General features: G+C 42.7%; 1 protein-coding gene across 1 annotated transcript in view; it reads right to left on the reverse strand.

The window, feature by feature from the left end:
• Positions 1 to 11,356: 11,356 nt before the first annotated feature.
• Positions 11,357 to 15,274, reverse strand: part of LOC107296329 (ATP-binding cassette sub-family D member 2-like) — a 32,277-nt gene continuing 28,359 nt past the window's right edge. The window contains exons 9-10 of the mRNA XM_015825671.1: positions 13,235 to 13,360; positions 11,357 to 11,567 (exon numbers count right to left, since the gene is read on the reverse strand). Of these exons, the coding sequence (XP_015681157.1) occupies positions 11,357 to 11,567; positions 13,235 to 13,360 (337 nt within the window). The remainder of the gene's footprint in view (positions 11,568 to 13,234; positions 13,361 to 15,274) is intronic.

Genomic DNA, 15,274 nt, shown 5'->3' on the forward strand with positions numbered 1-15,274 from the left:
CATGCGCGGTGCTCCCGGGCAGGGAAAGTCCTCGACTTACGACCGGCTGGGTAGTCCTCGACTTACGACCGGTTTAGTCCTCGACTTACGATCGGTTTAGTCCTCGACTTACGTCCGGTTTAGTCCTCGACTTACGACCGGTTGGGGTCGCGGCATTAAAAAGGTTGAGAACCACTGGGTTAAGGGCTAGAAAGCAAGAGCTCATGAGTTCAAGTCCCGCCTTAGCCATGAAAGGCAGCTGAGTATTTCTGAGCCAGTCTCTCTCTCTCAACCCAATAAGAGGAGGAAGATGTGTGGATATGTTCACCGCCTTGAGTTATTTGTAAAAATAATAAAGACAGGCTACAAATAAATGTAACTTAAGAAGAACAATGTTTAGCGCCTTTCAAACCCAATTTGAAAATAGGTCTGCTATTTTTAAATAGATGTCAGCAATAATAATAATAATAATAATAATAATAATCTGTAAGCAAGAACTGGTGGGATCATAAAATAGAGAAAGTCATAGAAAATGATAAAATTAAATTGTTCTGGGACTTCAGAATTCAAACAGACAAGCACCTGCAACATAACACCCCGGACTTAACAATTGTCGATAAGAAAGACAAAAAAAGTCTGGATAGTGGACGTGGACATGCCTGGAGACAGCAGAATAGACGAGAAAGAACTGGAGAAGAGAACAAAATACAGAGACCTACAAATAGAAATAGAAAGACTGTGGCAAAGGCAAGCAAGGGTAGTACCAATAGTAATAGGCGCCTTGGGTGCAATCCCAAAACAACTGGAGCACCACTTGAACACCATCATCGGCATTGACAAATTCGCCATTAGTCAATTGCAAAAGGCGGCCTTACTAGGAACCGCTTCCATCCTGCGAAGAGATCTGTAATACCATCCAACATCCACATCTGCCTATCCCAGGTCCTTGGTAAGGACTTGATAGGTAAACAAAAATGCCAAATCCAGTCTGAACATCTGGCTGACTGTGCGATGAGCAATAATAATAATAATTAAAACAAAGTTGGAAAGGACGTTGGAGATCATCTAGTCCAACCCCCTGCTCAGGCAGGAAACCCTGTACTAGACATATCCCATTCTTGCAACCGTTCTTCATATGTTTTAGCCTTTAAATGAAGATATTTAGTTCATTAAGGCTTACTGAATTTATTTTATTCGTGCACACCAAGCACACACCGTGCATCCTCACCGCTATTGTGCCAGGAAATGAAGTTCAGACAAGTTTCTTCCTGCGACATGCATTACACAAGAGAGCATTCATACAGTCAGGGTGAACCAGCTGCCCTTGTGTTTCACCTTTTTATTGCATTCTATCTCCCAGAAGGTCAAACTTTCGTTGTATATTGTCAGGCACTGAAAACCACAATTAACACCTTCAACCGTCCTCCAAGCAACGCCTGAATAAAATCTGAAGAAAGTGACCCTGCAATTTCAAAAATCAATGAATTTCTGATCATGGGCAAGACAAACCGAGGTTTAGCTTTCATTTTTTCAAATCATTCAGTCTGAAATAAATATGAATATATTCATTTTGGTGTTTATTTCTGTGGTGCATTGACTTGTGACAATAAAACGGATCCACTTTATGACAAGCTGATGTCCCAATCATAAAAAAAAAATTCACATTTCCAAAACCGGTGAAAGAAACGTTTCAGCTTTTTGACGATCCTTCTTGAGCACACCTACTGTCTACCTGGGACAGGTGTGTAACAAAACACATTTGCTAATCCCATAAATTGTCACGCCTCCCACCTTAACCAACTTTGTCCTCCAGACACGACAAATGTACCCCTAAAATTATACCTCATCTCTGTGGTCCTCCATCAGAAGCCTTAAAATAGTTTAACTTCTTGTAATCGGACCTTAAATTAAATTCAGTTATTATAAAAAAGAAAAGCTTTCTTTTTTTATAAACAAAAATGTATCTCGATACAAAATATACCATGAATACAAATGTTTTATAAACAGGACCCGGCTGGAAAAAAGAAATGTATTGTATCCAACAGCTCAAAACATGGAGCCCTCTGATGCATTAGCCCTTAATTTCCACAATTCCCCATCAGTTAGGGAGAAATTACCATTTTTAAAAAAGAACGTATCTCGATAAGGCTGTTTTATATTCACTCATCCTAAATAACTGAAATATCACTGGCCTCAGTTAATGTTTTTGGGGAATACTCTTTGAAGGCTGGGCTATAATTTACTGCCTGTTGTTAGTTTTCTTTTTCTATGCATCTCCTGAGCATATGGAAACCATTAATCATGGGAAATTAGGTAGCCCGCCCTTGGTTACTAACAGCCTCATGTATATTTCAGTCCAAGGCAACGTATTCTACTAATTTCTGGCTTAGAATTGAAAAACAAAGAATCCTGTTGCGAATTCAAAGCTTGGAACACCTTCTGTAGGCAACTATTTGAAGTATATTTTATTTCACGTCTCAAAATTCAAAGCACCGTTGACAGATCCTATCCCAGTTTCTCAAGCTGCACCGGAAAATCAGAACCAATCAAAATGCCATTTTAAGATCTTTATCAACTGGGTGTTGAATGTATAAGACAGGGGTAGGCAACCTTGGCCTTTATGACTCGTGGACTTCAACTCCCAGAATTCCTGAGCCAGCCATGCTGAGGGGAAAGGGAGAGGTTTCCAAGCTGAGCCATGCTGGCTGAGGAATTCTGGGAGTTGAAGTCCACAAGTCATAAAAGAGCCAAGGTTGCCTACCCCTGGTATAAGACAACAGTGCTTGTGCTACAGGTAGTCCTGGACTGCAGTTGTTAAATTAGTAACACGGTTGTTAAGTGAATCTGGCTTCCCCCATTGACTTTGCTGGTCAAAAAGTCACCTGACTCCAGGACAGTGCAACAGTCATAAATACGAGTCAGTTGTCAAGCGTCTGAATGTTGATCATGTGACACTGGGGATGCTGCGAATGGCATTGTGTGAAAACTGGTCGTAAGTCGCTTTTTTTCACGGCCGTTGCAAATTCGGTCACTAAATGAACTCTTGCAAGTCGTGGTCTCTCTGTATTAAATTACTGATTTTGATTTATTAACAGTTGTGTGAGTGCGTGTGTGTGTGTGTACGCATGCAATAATATTGAATCGTATTCAATGCATAGTACAAAGCTAGGACTAATACGAGGTGTAAAACGAAAATATTTTAACTTCCTGATTTGAAAACGCTGTGCTAAATTTTTATCTAAAATGGGGCCAGCGTAATATTATTCATAGGGGCATTGTATACACGAGTACATCTATAACAGTCCTGTTATAACATTTCCATCTTATTTGCTTCCAGCACCCTTAATGTAGATTTTCCTCTTTGTCTTTGACCTATTATTTCAAATGGGCTCATGTATTTTGACTACCGTACAGTTTACCCTACGGAGATGTCTCTTGTTTGCAGAAACTGAAGTGAAATTTCTGTAGCATTCCCGTGCTTTGAAACCTCCTTTTTCATGTCATGAAAGAGCCTTGCTAAGTCAGACCCAAGTGTCCTTTTCTTAACTCTTCTTTTTTATTTCCACTGTGGTTGAAGCGTGGGCGTGGAATGCATTAAGCTATCTTTAAGGGCTGATTACAGTGTTCAAAACGAGCCCTGGAGAATCTCCCTCGCAGCAGCTCCGACCGTCTCTTCATGGCAGGGCAGGATTTTAAATATATCTTTAGAATCTGGTGCAATCTAAAACGCTCTAAAACTAACAGGGTTGCTAACAGCCTCGCCTTTGTGGTAGTGTCATCACGGCACGCAAGACAAATCTAGAGATGAGTTGTCATCATGTAGTAACATCTAGGGCCTTGTGCATGGTAATTATATATATATATATATATATATATATATATATATATATATATATATATATACAGAGAGAGAGAGAGAGAGAGAAAGAGAGAGAGAAAGCCTTGTCATTTTTTTACTGTAGGCACAATGGCACACATTAAAAATGAAATTTAGTTGCTTGCTCTCAAAGTGTACACATACGTTATGTACACATACATAACACACATTTAAACATACTATATACAACATATGTATAGACCTACACCCTTACATATAAGTAACATAAATATTAATCACTGTTCATCTTGAATACATAATGGAAGGAGGAAGCTTTATATGTGTGTGTGTGTGTGTATTAATGTAATAATATATATGTATATATATGTATATATATTAATGTAATAATAATATATAATAATATATAATAATATATAATAATATATAATCTAATATAATATAATTAATATAATATAATATAATATAATATAATATAATATAATATAATATAATATAATATAATATAATAATATAATATAATATAATAATATAATAATATAATATAATATAATAATATAATATAATATAATATAATATAATATAATATAATATAATATAATATAATATAATATAATAATATAATATAATATAATAATATAATATAATATAATATAATATAATATAATATAATATAATATAATATAATATAATAATATAATAATATAATATAATATAATATAATATAATATAATAATACAATACAATACAATACAATACAATAGTATACTGAACTCAGCAAGATTTATTTATCAGCATAGAATTAGGTTGTAAAAATTTATTCAGCTGCAACGGTTGTTTGAGGTCCCAGGCAGTTTCGGAGCATTCAAAAGTTTGTCCCATGATTTATTTTTTTATAAGGAAGGCTTAAGAACCGAACCTGGATTTTCCTTAACTTAGTTTTGCACTTGCATTAACAACAAACAAATGTATACTTAACTTGCAAATGTGTAACAGAAATACTTGCCTTTCTAGACTCCTGGCCCGTCTGATCTTTGTAAATATTGGTGGCAAACAACGATTGCTGTATTTACTTGCGAAAAAAAGCATCATTTCTTGGAAGGCAAATTTCTGCTGTTGGTGTTCCTCATGAAAGTTTAGACCGGGGTCTTCAAATTTGGCCCTTTGATGACTTGTGGACTTCAACTCCCGGAATTCCTCAGCCAGGTATACTGGCTGAGGAATTCCAGGAGTTGAAGTCCACAAGTCATCAAAGGGCCAAGTTTGAAGACCCCTGTCTTAAATCTAACAAACAAAATGGAGGCTGACTGAGGAATTCTGGGAGTTGAAGTCCACAAGTCATCAAAGGGCCAAGTTTGAAGACCTCTGCTTGTGGATTTCAACTCCCAGAATTTCTCAGCCAGGCACGCTGGCTGAGGAATTCTGGGAGTTGAAGTCCACAAATCATAAAAGGGCCAAGTTTGAAGACCCCTGCTTGTGGACTTCAACTCCCAGAATTCCGTCCAAAGTTACGACAACACTGAAAAAAGTAACTTATGACCGTTTTTCACACAACCGTTGCAGCATCTCCATGGTCACGTGATCTAAATTCAGACGCTTGGCAACTGACTGGTATTTATGACAGTTGCAGCATCCCAGGATCATGTGATCCCCTTTGGCGACCTTCTGACAAGCAAAGTCAATGGGGGAAGCCAGATTAACTTAACAACCATGTCACTAATTTAACTGCAGTGATTCACTTAATAACTGTGGTTCTTAAGAACCACAGTTCTTAATAACCACAGAAAGGTCATACAATGGGGCAAAATTAATGTATCAAATGTCTTAGTTAGCAACAGAAATTTTGGGCTCAATTTTAGTTGTAAGTCAAGCACAACCCTGTATGGAGGTATAGCTTAAATACTAGTGTCTGTTGGACTTGGCTACTTATAACCAGTATAAATAAATAAAACAAATGAGAGCTGTGGACTTTTTTCAATTTTCTAAAGACATCTGCGTGGTCTAAGTGGAATGACACAATCATTCTTTGAAATAAAAGCTGATGGTGGAGTCTGTCCCTGGACTTTGCGGCATCTCTTCCCACTGAATTATAATTTTAGAATTAATTTTAAATCCGAAAGATGAAATTTGATGAATAGATAAAAGAAAAAGTCGCATGATGCAGGAACTCGGCTGCAAATAAAAAAGGCAACTGTTAAAAAAAAATAATTAGGACCCTACCTTTGTCTGCTGAATTTGAAATAGAAATTACACATTGAGGAAGAAGCTTCCAGACAAGATTTTTACAGATAATCCTTCTTTTGTATGCGTTTATTCATTCGTTTATGTCACATCCTTCATATGGAAACCACTCAGCTTTTCTCATTTCTTCCATCATTTTTCTTTCCACAGGAGAAAAAAAAATCTGCTGAGGAGGAAATATAGAAGAAACCACGTAATGTATTTGGATGCCAAAGCTAGCACTCTCTATTTGCAATAGCATTTTTAAAAATAAAATAAACATTAAGAATGTACTCTTTTTTTCTTGGGAGTTTTGACTTCTGAGCCACAGAATTGGGACTAATTCAGAGTACACTTGTGCTGAACTGAAATAAGTATTTTTAGGTACAAGAAATTTTACCAAAATCTATCTTTTGGTAAAAACAACAACAACAACAACATATAAAACAAGCATTAAATTGACAAAATCTGTATTGCTTGAGTTGCTGGTATTGATGGTTTAAAAAGGAGATGAGTGAGGTTCAGAACCAAATTAAAATGATTTATTGCATACTAGTTTGACTGTTTTCACTTACAAAAAAAACAGGTTATAAATTAATGACAAATACATTGTTTTGGACAGTTTCCCCTTGTTCAGATGCATGAAAATACAAGTAGTCCTCAATTTACAATCATTTGCTTAGCGACCATTCGAAATGACAACGGCACTCAAAAGAGTCACTTAATGGCCGTTTTTTCACACTTATGACTGTCGCAACATCCCCGCGGTCACATGATCAAAATTCAAATGCTTGGCAACTGACTCGCATTTATGACGGTTGCAGTGTCCCAGGTCACATGATCACTTCTTGTCAAGCAAAGTCAGCGGGGAGGCCAGATTCTCCTCACAAGCACGTTAGTTACTAATTTAATTTAAAAACTGCCGTGATTCGCTTAGCAACTGTGTCCAGGAAGGTCGTAAAGCGGGGCAAAGCTTATTCAACAACCGCCTCTCTTAGCTGTGGAAATTTCGGGCTGAATTGTGGTCATAAGGCGAGGTCTGCGAAGTGAAATGATCTCTTTCAAAAAAATAATAATAATAATTGCGTTGCAGGTGATTAAAGAAACCTGGTTAAAGCTTATAAGCCACGATATGGCTTTGGCGTTTTACTATGAGGTTTCAGCCCTGAGTTTTCTGAATTAATCCCTCCAGTTGCAGCTCAGTCCACAAGTTGGGGTTGTGCAAATTGTGTATCAGTGCGGGGCTGGGGAGGTAAAATAATGTCAAGCCCAAATTCTGGAAATATTCCCGGAGATTTGCGGGGAAAACAAACCCCAGAGGAGAATCTCCAGAAATAACCCCTGAAGTGCGGTATGGATGCAAAAACGACCCGTTCTCTGCGCTAATACGCTCAAGCGTAGCCAAAGGGGAGTGGTGGAACGATTGCGCGCAGTACTCTCCCGGTTCCCACTCGGCTCCCCCTAACATGGCTATCGGCTTCTTCCTGTCCTACCTCTATTGCAGTCCTCCACTTCTGCTTTGTACTATCCTCCCGGCGTGGCCGCTCCCTCGTGATGTTGGCGGCGAAGGCTGATCAGAACAGAAACCAGATCGAGGCGAGAGCCTCTTCGCTTCGCTCCGCCTGTTTCCACTCAACAGCCCCTAACATGGCTGCCTGGCTCTTCCGATCTCGTCTCTATTGCAGCTTCCTAGCACGGCCGAGCCCGCATCCGGTCCGTTTCCTTTAAGTCTCCCGTTTCCGCTCCTGACGGCGCCCGCCGGCCACGCGACAATAGCGACAGCTTCAGAAACAGCGCTGCAAGCGTGTAGAAGACACAACGTGGTTATTGCTCGTGGGGAATCAGCACCTCTCCCCCTTGCCCGCCAGTGCCCCTCATTCGCTCCCAGCCCCTATCATGGCTGCCTGCTTCTTCCTGGCAACTCGACTGCTCCCTGTTGCAGTCCGTTGTTGTGGTTGTTATTGCGAGCGCTTGAGAGCCAGTGAGAGCCCTCTAGTGGCTCAGGCTGGCATTGCGAATGGAATGGAATGGAATAGAAGTCTTCAAACTTGGCCCTTTTACGACTTGTGGACTTCAACTCCCAGAATTCCTCAGCCAGCTGAAGTCCACAAATCATAAAAGGGCCAAGTTTGAAAACCCCTGGAATAGAATAGAATGCAATAGAAAATATGGAATGAAATGGAATAGAATAGAATGCAGGAGTAGAGTAGAGTAGAGTAGAGAATAGAATAGAATAGAATATTGGACTGGACTGGACTGGACTGGACCTAGACTAGAATAGACTAGAATATTGGACTGGACTGTACCTAGACTAGACTAGACTAGACTATTGGAATGGAATGGAATGGACTAGACCAGTGGTTCTCAAGTTTTTTAATGCCGCGACCCCCAATCGGTCGTAAGTCGAGGTCTAAACCGGTCGTAAGTCGAGGACTAAACTGGTCGTAAGTCAAGGACTACCCAACCGGTCGTAAGTTGAGGACTTTCCCTGCCGGGAGCGCTGCGCATGCGTGGTTCCACCCCCTGCGCCGGCCAAGGCGTAGCTAGCAAGCGGCAGGGACGGAGCAGGCCGACCACCAGCTGGCCCAGCCCAAGGGAGGTAAGGCACCCACCGGAAAAGGGGAAAAAAAATGGTGGACAGCCTTGCTTGGCGACCCCCGTGAAATGGTCGATCGACCCCAAATGGGGTCGCGACCCATAGGTTGAGAACCGCTGGACTAGACCTAGACTAGACTAGACTAGACTAGACTAGACTAGAATAGACTAGAATAGAATAGAATAGAATAGAATAGAATAAATTAGAATAGTTGGGAGCCAATGTGAAAGCAACAACAGGCAATGATGATGTTACCTAAAAAAACTATTCAGAAAAATCTATTGTTTTTCTTTGACTAAAGATTGTCTGGCCATAACTTATATCACTGCTACTTACCTTCATTTTAACAAATATTGAAAGCTCTCCAGTGTTCTTCAAGTTTATATGCCAACAACTTTCAATTGTCATGCCAGCAAGCATTGTCAAAACGTTTTAATATTGTGTTTTTCCAATAACTAAGAAACTCTGACAAAGTAAAATAATTTAATTTATTTAATGCAGAATTATAACCTTAATATAGCATGCAAAATTTATTGCTTCCAAACATGCCACTTTGTCAAGAGCATATTAAATCAAGTTTGTGGATGCAATTAAACCTTTATAGACAAATATAATTATTAATTGTGAAGTCACATTGGTTCATTTAATTTTATAAAGCTAATCAACGCGTGCACTCCAATTCTTCCACACATTTCATCAAATTAGGGATAACTCTTACATCTCCTGTTGAATCAATTTGATCCCTTGATTAGGACGAGATATATTTCTTACTAATTTTAATGACAATGTTAAACGGTAACATAGAATGATACTTTAAAGCAACTTTCAAAAGTCTCAGAACATGTACATGTAATAACCTGAATAACATCAGATGATCAGGAGGAAAATATGTTTAATTTAAAAAAAAACCAATAAGTTTGCAACTAATGAATGTTCTGCCTTTCAGCTTGTCAAAATTGGCAAAATTCTGTTCTCCTTAAGCTCGACTTACAACAGGATCTATGATTATTTAGATGAAATTTGCAAGCTGGCTTAATTGTTTTCTAAATCCTGGCTTGATCAGGCAAGGATGTTTTTGTTTGGGTTAACAATGTTTCAAACGCCAGAAAGCTTTAGTGCGAAAGAACAGGCTCATGGATCAACCTCTACAGACATGGAATAAAAGAAGATAACGATAATACAGTGCCAATTTAAAGGATCAAAGTCCAAAATTGCCATTACTAAGCAAGACAGTTAGAGTTCTGCCCCGCTCTTCTTTGCCACCGTTGTTAAATGAATCACTGCAGTTGTTAAGTTAGTGACAGGGTTGTTAAGCGAATCTGGCATTCCCCCATTGACTTTGCTTGTCAGAAGTCCGCAAAAGGGGATCACATGATCTTGGGACACTGCGACCGTCATAAATATGAGTCAGTTGCCACGCGTCTGAATTTTGATCACGTGACCACGGTCGTTAAGTGTGAAAAACAGTCCTAAGTCGCTTCTTTCAGTGACGTCGTACCTCTCGGTCACTAAACGAACTGTCATTAAGTTAAGGACGTATGATTTTTCATTGGGATTTTCATCTGTGGAAATTCTCAAGTCATCCAGCTTGTCTCAAACGAGTTTTTTTTCCTCTCTTTTCAAAAAGGCAAGTGGACTTTCTGTTTTGCCTTGAAGTCTCAAAGGAACGTCTTCGAGGAAATACAAAAAAAAAAAAATCCAGTTGCCTTTTTGGGAGAAAAAACAAAAAAACCCACCTTTAAGAAATTGGGCTTTTCACACTGCTTCCAGACCCCCGTTTTCACACCCAGCAAACCCACCAACATACAAACTAAGATTCATTACAACAGTACTTCCTTTCCCAACACGACACATTTTCTGAAGCATCTAGTTTCTAGCCCAGTGGTGGCGAACCTGTGGCACGCGTGCCGGAGGCGGCACTCGGAGCCCTCTCTGTGGGCACACGTGCCGTTGCCCCAGCCTCGCCTCCCCCCGCGACCCCCTCCTCACCAGCAGCCCCCCTGGAGGAGAGTCGCCCCCAAGCGTGGGCCACGCGGAGCAGCGCAGCCAAGGACATGGCAGCCAGGCAGCGTAGACAAGACTCTGCCCTCACGCCCCATCGCACACAGTTGATGCTGCGGGGTGTGGGCAGAGGGCGTGGCCGCCACGGCGCTGCTGGGCTGCCTGGGCGATCTGCGGCGGGCCCTGGAGGCGGTGAGTGGCCCTGGGGGCAGGCAGGGTAGGGGACGGGGTGGGGGCGGAGCAGAGGGTGGAGTGGGGGCGGGGCCAGTTTTTGGGCACTCGGTCTCTAAAAGGTTCGCCATCATTGTTCTAGCCCAGGGGTAGGCAACCTTGGCTCTTTTATGACTCGTGGACTTCAACTCCCAGAATTCCTGAGCCAGCCATGCTGAGGGGAAAGGGAGAGGTTTCCAAACTGAGCCATGCTGACTCAGGAATTCTGGGAGTTGAAGTCCACGAGTCATAAAAGAGCCAAGGTGGACTACCCCTGGGCTAGCCAATTCTGTTGGATTTCAACTCCCAGAATCCCCCCAATAGCACCAGATTATGAGAGGTGAAGCCCAACACATTCAAAGGCCATTAAAACCCGGGCAATCCACCTTGTAAATGTAAATTCGTCCTGTAGGTAAATCATAGCATCTTAGAATACAAAGTGCAGGTGTGTATATATATATATATATATATATACTTTAAAAAAAATTGTGGGCAGGGGGAGAATCCTAAAGGGTTTATTCTCCTTGATCCACTGTTTTAAACACAGAATCTTCCCCTAGGGTTTTGCAGAGTTCATTCAGCCTTTGCTGCATTTTTGGCATCCCCGCCAGTTGCGATTCAAGTCTCTGCTTCTCCTCACTCAGAGTTAAGCGGATAGCGGTGTCCAACTCTTCGAAACGCCAGCCTCCTTCTCCGTCAAACTGGAGCAAGTGCGTGTGGTACTTCCTGCGGAATAAAAAGAGGGAAGGGGGGAAAAAACTCACTATAAAATCGAGCGACGGGACCCCTGCGTTAATACTGTATATACTCACAACTGGGTTGTACAGTTCTTTATAGCCAGTTTGGTACTCTCTCCCTCCAACTTTCCCTGGGGGGGGGATAAGATACAGAATACAGAGTAACAGAAGGGACCTTGGAGGTCTTCTAGTCCAACCCCCTGCTCAAGCAGGAGACCCTCTACCATTTCAGACAGTTTCTTCTTAAAAATCTCCACTGAAATTCAATCAATCAATCAGAATAGATCTGGAAGGGACCTTGGAGGTCTTCTAGACAAATCACACACACACACACACACACACACACACACACACACTCAAGAAGGAGACCCTATACCATGGTTCAGGAATTCTGGGAGTTGAAGTCCTCAAGTCATAAAAGAGCCAAGGTTCCTCACCCCTGCCCTATACCATTTCAGACAAGTGGCTGTCCAATTTCTTCTTAAAAATCTCCACTGAAATTCAATCGATCGGTCAATCAATCAGCATAGAGCTGGAAGGGACCTTGGAGGTCTTCTAGTCCAACCCCCTAGCCTAGCCCATTCCAGAGAAATGGGTTGTCCAGTCTCTTCTTAAATGGAGAGAAGAAGAAGAAGCACCCTCAACTTCTGGAGGCACGTCGTTCCCGCTGATTAAAGCTGGGAAGTCTTGACCGGGAAACCCTTTCCAAATGACAAGGTGTAAGAACTCTGTAGTTACTATTTATTTAAGCAGTAGAGCAGGGGTGTCAAACTCAATTTCATTGAGGGCCGCATCAGCATTGCGGTTGCCCTCGGGAGGCCGGGTGAGTGTGGCCAGGGTGTGTGTGGCCTACTGGGTGGGCGTGGATGGAGTGTGTGTGGCCTACTGGGTGGGCGTGGTTTCGGCAGACAGCGGGGCGCTCTCCTCACAGCGCCGAGAGGTTGAGCTGGGCGGTGCGAAGCTCGCCAGCTTTGCACCTTGCTGCCTGCTGAAACTGTGCAGGCTGGGGGCGAAGCAGCATTGCACTTCTCATCAGATTCGCGCCGCCCGCCTCAGCTCTTGGCGCTGTGAGGAGAGCGCCCCGCTGCCTGCCGAAACCGGGCAGGCTAGGTGCTGGGCGGCCTCGCGTTTCTTTTTGGATTTGCGCCGCCCAGCCCAGCCTCTCGGCACTGTGAGGAGAGCGCCCCGCTGCCTGCCGAAACCCCTCCCCTGGAGCCCATCAAGCCGGATATGTGAAGTAGGCGAGGGCCATTTGCTGGCCACTTCCAGGCGATGGTGCATTTCTTCATTCCTCACAAAGGGGGACACCTCCCCAGCATGCACCCAGGGGATGGGGCCGATGCGGCAGGGACTGGTTCCTCGCTGTTTCCAGACGGCCTTGTGGAGCTAAGACTGAATGCGTTTCAGCATAGATGGCCACCACAAAATGGTACATTGGCTCCCGGCCGGCCTGGGCCAGGGCCAAGGCAGCGGGGGCCGTTCCCTCAATGTTTCCAAGATGGCTTCGCGGGCCACATGAAGCCACTTCGCGGGCCGCATCCGGCCCCCAGGCCTTGTGTTTGACATGTCTGCAGTAGAGGCTCAAAGCCACATTATGTGATGCCCCACGGAAAGACGAGGAAGAGGGAAGCGTATATTCCTCTTATAGTGACTCACCAAAGAGACAGCCTGTGACTTATTGAAAGCAGGGATATGCCGGCACTTTTTGCAGCCTGGAATATTTTTCCTTCCACATCAACGCTGACAGCGCTGGTACATTCATCTAGCAACGCGTATTTCGGCCTTGCAAAGAAGACAAACACGATTATTCTTTTTCTTTCTGCTGTTCCCCTGAATACTGTACAGGTACTCCTCGGCTTACGGCCATTCTTTTAGTGACTGTTTGAGGTTACAACTGCCTCTCATGTGTCTGATTAACGAAACACTTAAAAGAACTCTCAGGCATTTCTTTTCATTAACCTAAAAGCCTTTATTAAGGTTACAGAGATGTCAGAACGGCATGGTGGATTGCTAAGATCTGATTTTCTCTTCCGTTGCACATAACATTCCAGGCATTTTTCCCTCCCCTATTTTGGGGTCATGATTCACATCTTCCAATTAACTTGGAAGATGTGATTCACTTCCAGTTCCTTTTTCCCGGGCTTTCCTTATATTCTCCTCCCCTTTCACTGTTGCCAGATTTAACTATAAAAATACCAGACAGTTCTGCATATTGTCAAAGCAAGAATATACAGTATTTGCAGCGTTGACACTGCCATTCAAAGAGTGACTTATGATTGTTTTTCACGCTTATGACTGTTTCAGCATCACTGTGGCCACGTGATCCAAATTCAGACGCTTGGCAATTAGTTCATAGTTATGACGGTGGCAGCGTCCCAGAGCAGTGTGACCCCCTTTTGCAACTTTCTGACAGGCCAGATCAATGGGGAAGCCAGATTCACTTAACAACGGTGTCAAGAAAGGTCGTAAAACGGGGAAAAACTCACTTAACAACATTTCTCCTGATCCCAGGATGGACAATTTCTCCGCTTCAACGCAACTGGATTGCCAGAAGAAGCGTCGATGGGTGTCCCTGTTTCATTTCCTCTCAAAGGCCAGTAATATTTATATTTGCTGTTTATCGACACCACTGCTCGTTTTTCACTCACACCATTTCCAACCCACACGTTTCTCATTAAAAACGACTATTTTTTCCCTTCTTGCAGATCTCCGGAGGAAGATATGGCTGAAATCTCCTCTTTTCGTCTTACCTCCTTTCAGCTGACTGAGGGCTTTTCACAGAGCCCGGAGGAAGCCTCCTACTGTCCTTGGAAAGTGGCACGGGATAAATTGCATCATGCCAGACACATTGGATAGAATCCATAGCTTCTGGAGGACACCCAGTTGCCGCCCGTGCGTTTTTTATTTCCCTTTTTCAGAATCTCTCTGAACGAAATCCACACCAAGAGGTGACTCAATAGGTCTCGTTCTTTTTGCTTTGCTGGATCCCGTTGTTGTTAATTCTTTGCTTGCATTTATAGTATCAGGTGCTTATAAACCAGGGTTTCTCAACCTTGGCAACTTGAAGATGGCTGGTCTTCAACTCCCAGAATCCTCCGGCCAGCTATGCCAAAAAGTTGCCAAAATTGAGAAAGACTGCTTTAGACAATCAGTGGCGATATACTAACTATTCCATCCTCACTGAAATCAAAAATATTAAGACTTGTTCTATCCCAGCCTACGTGAGTCCTTGTTATGCTCACCAGGAGAAACTCCTCTTTTCCAACAAGCAGGCTGGAACCGCAGGAAAAAAAACAATCTCCTTTTATTATTCACAGACCTGAGTCAATATCCAAGGCAAACAAACACAGTCCACGGAAACTAGATCCTCACACGAACGGCTCCAGCACCTCCCACACCTTCCCTTTTATAATTCAGCCCAGGCGTGGCTTCCTAATGCCTTCTCCTTTGCCTTTGGAGCCACCCCATTGCATTCCTCTGTCCTACTCGCTTCTCTTTCCTGCGCATTTGTGCATCCGGGATTTGTCCCAGCTGTTCTTCATCACTGTCCAACTCAGGCTTCCAGCACAGCTGTGTCTCAGCCTGAGCGCGAGTAGAGGGGCCAGGCTCCTCGTCCGACTGTAAGTCTTGGAGCTCCTCAGAGCCTTCCTCTGACTCTGATGTCACTCCAGGACCTTCCTCCTCCTCCTCTGATTC

Source organism: Protobothrops mucrosquamatus, unplaced genomic scaffold (assembly GCF_001527695.2).
Source record: "Protobothrops mucrosquamatus isolate PMUCROS unplaced genomic scaffold, P.Mucros_1.0 scaffold2750, whole genome shotgun sequence".
Classification (NCBI taxonomy): domain Eukaryota; kingdom Metazoa; phylum Chordata; class Lepidosauria; order Squamata; family Viperidae; genus Protobothrops; species Protobothrops mucrosquamatus.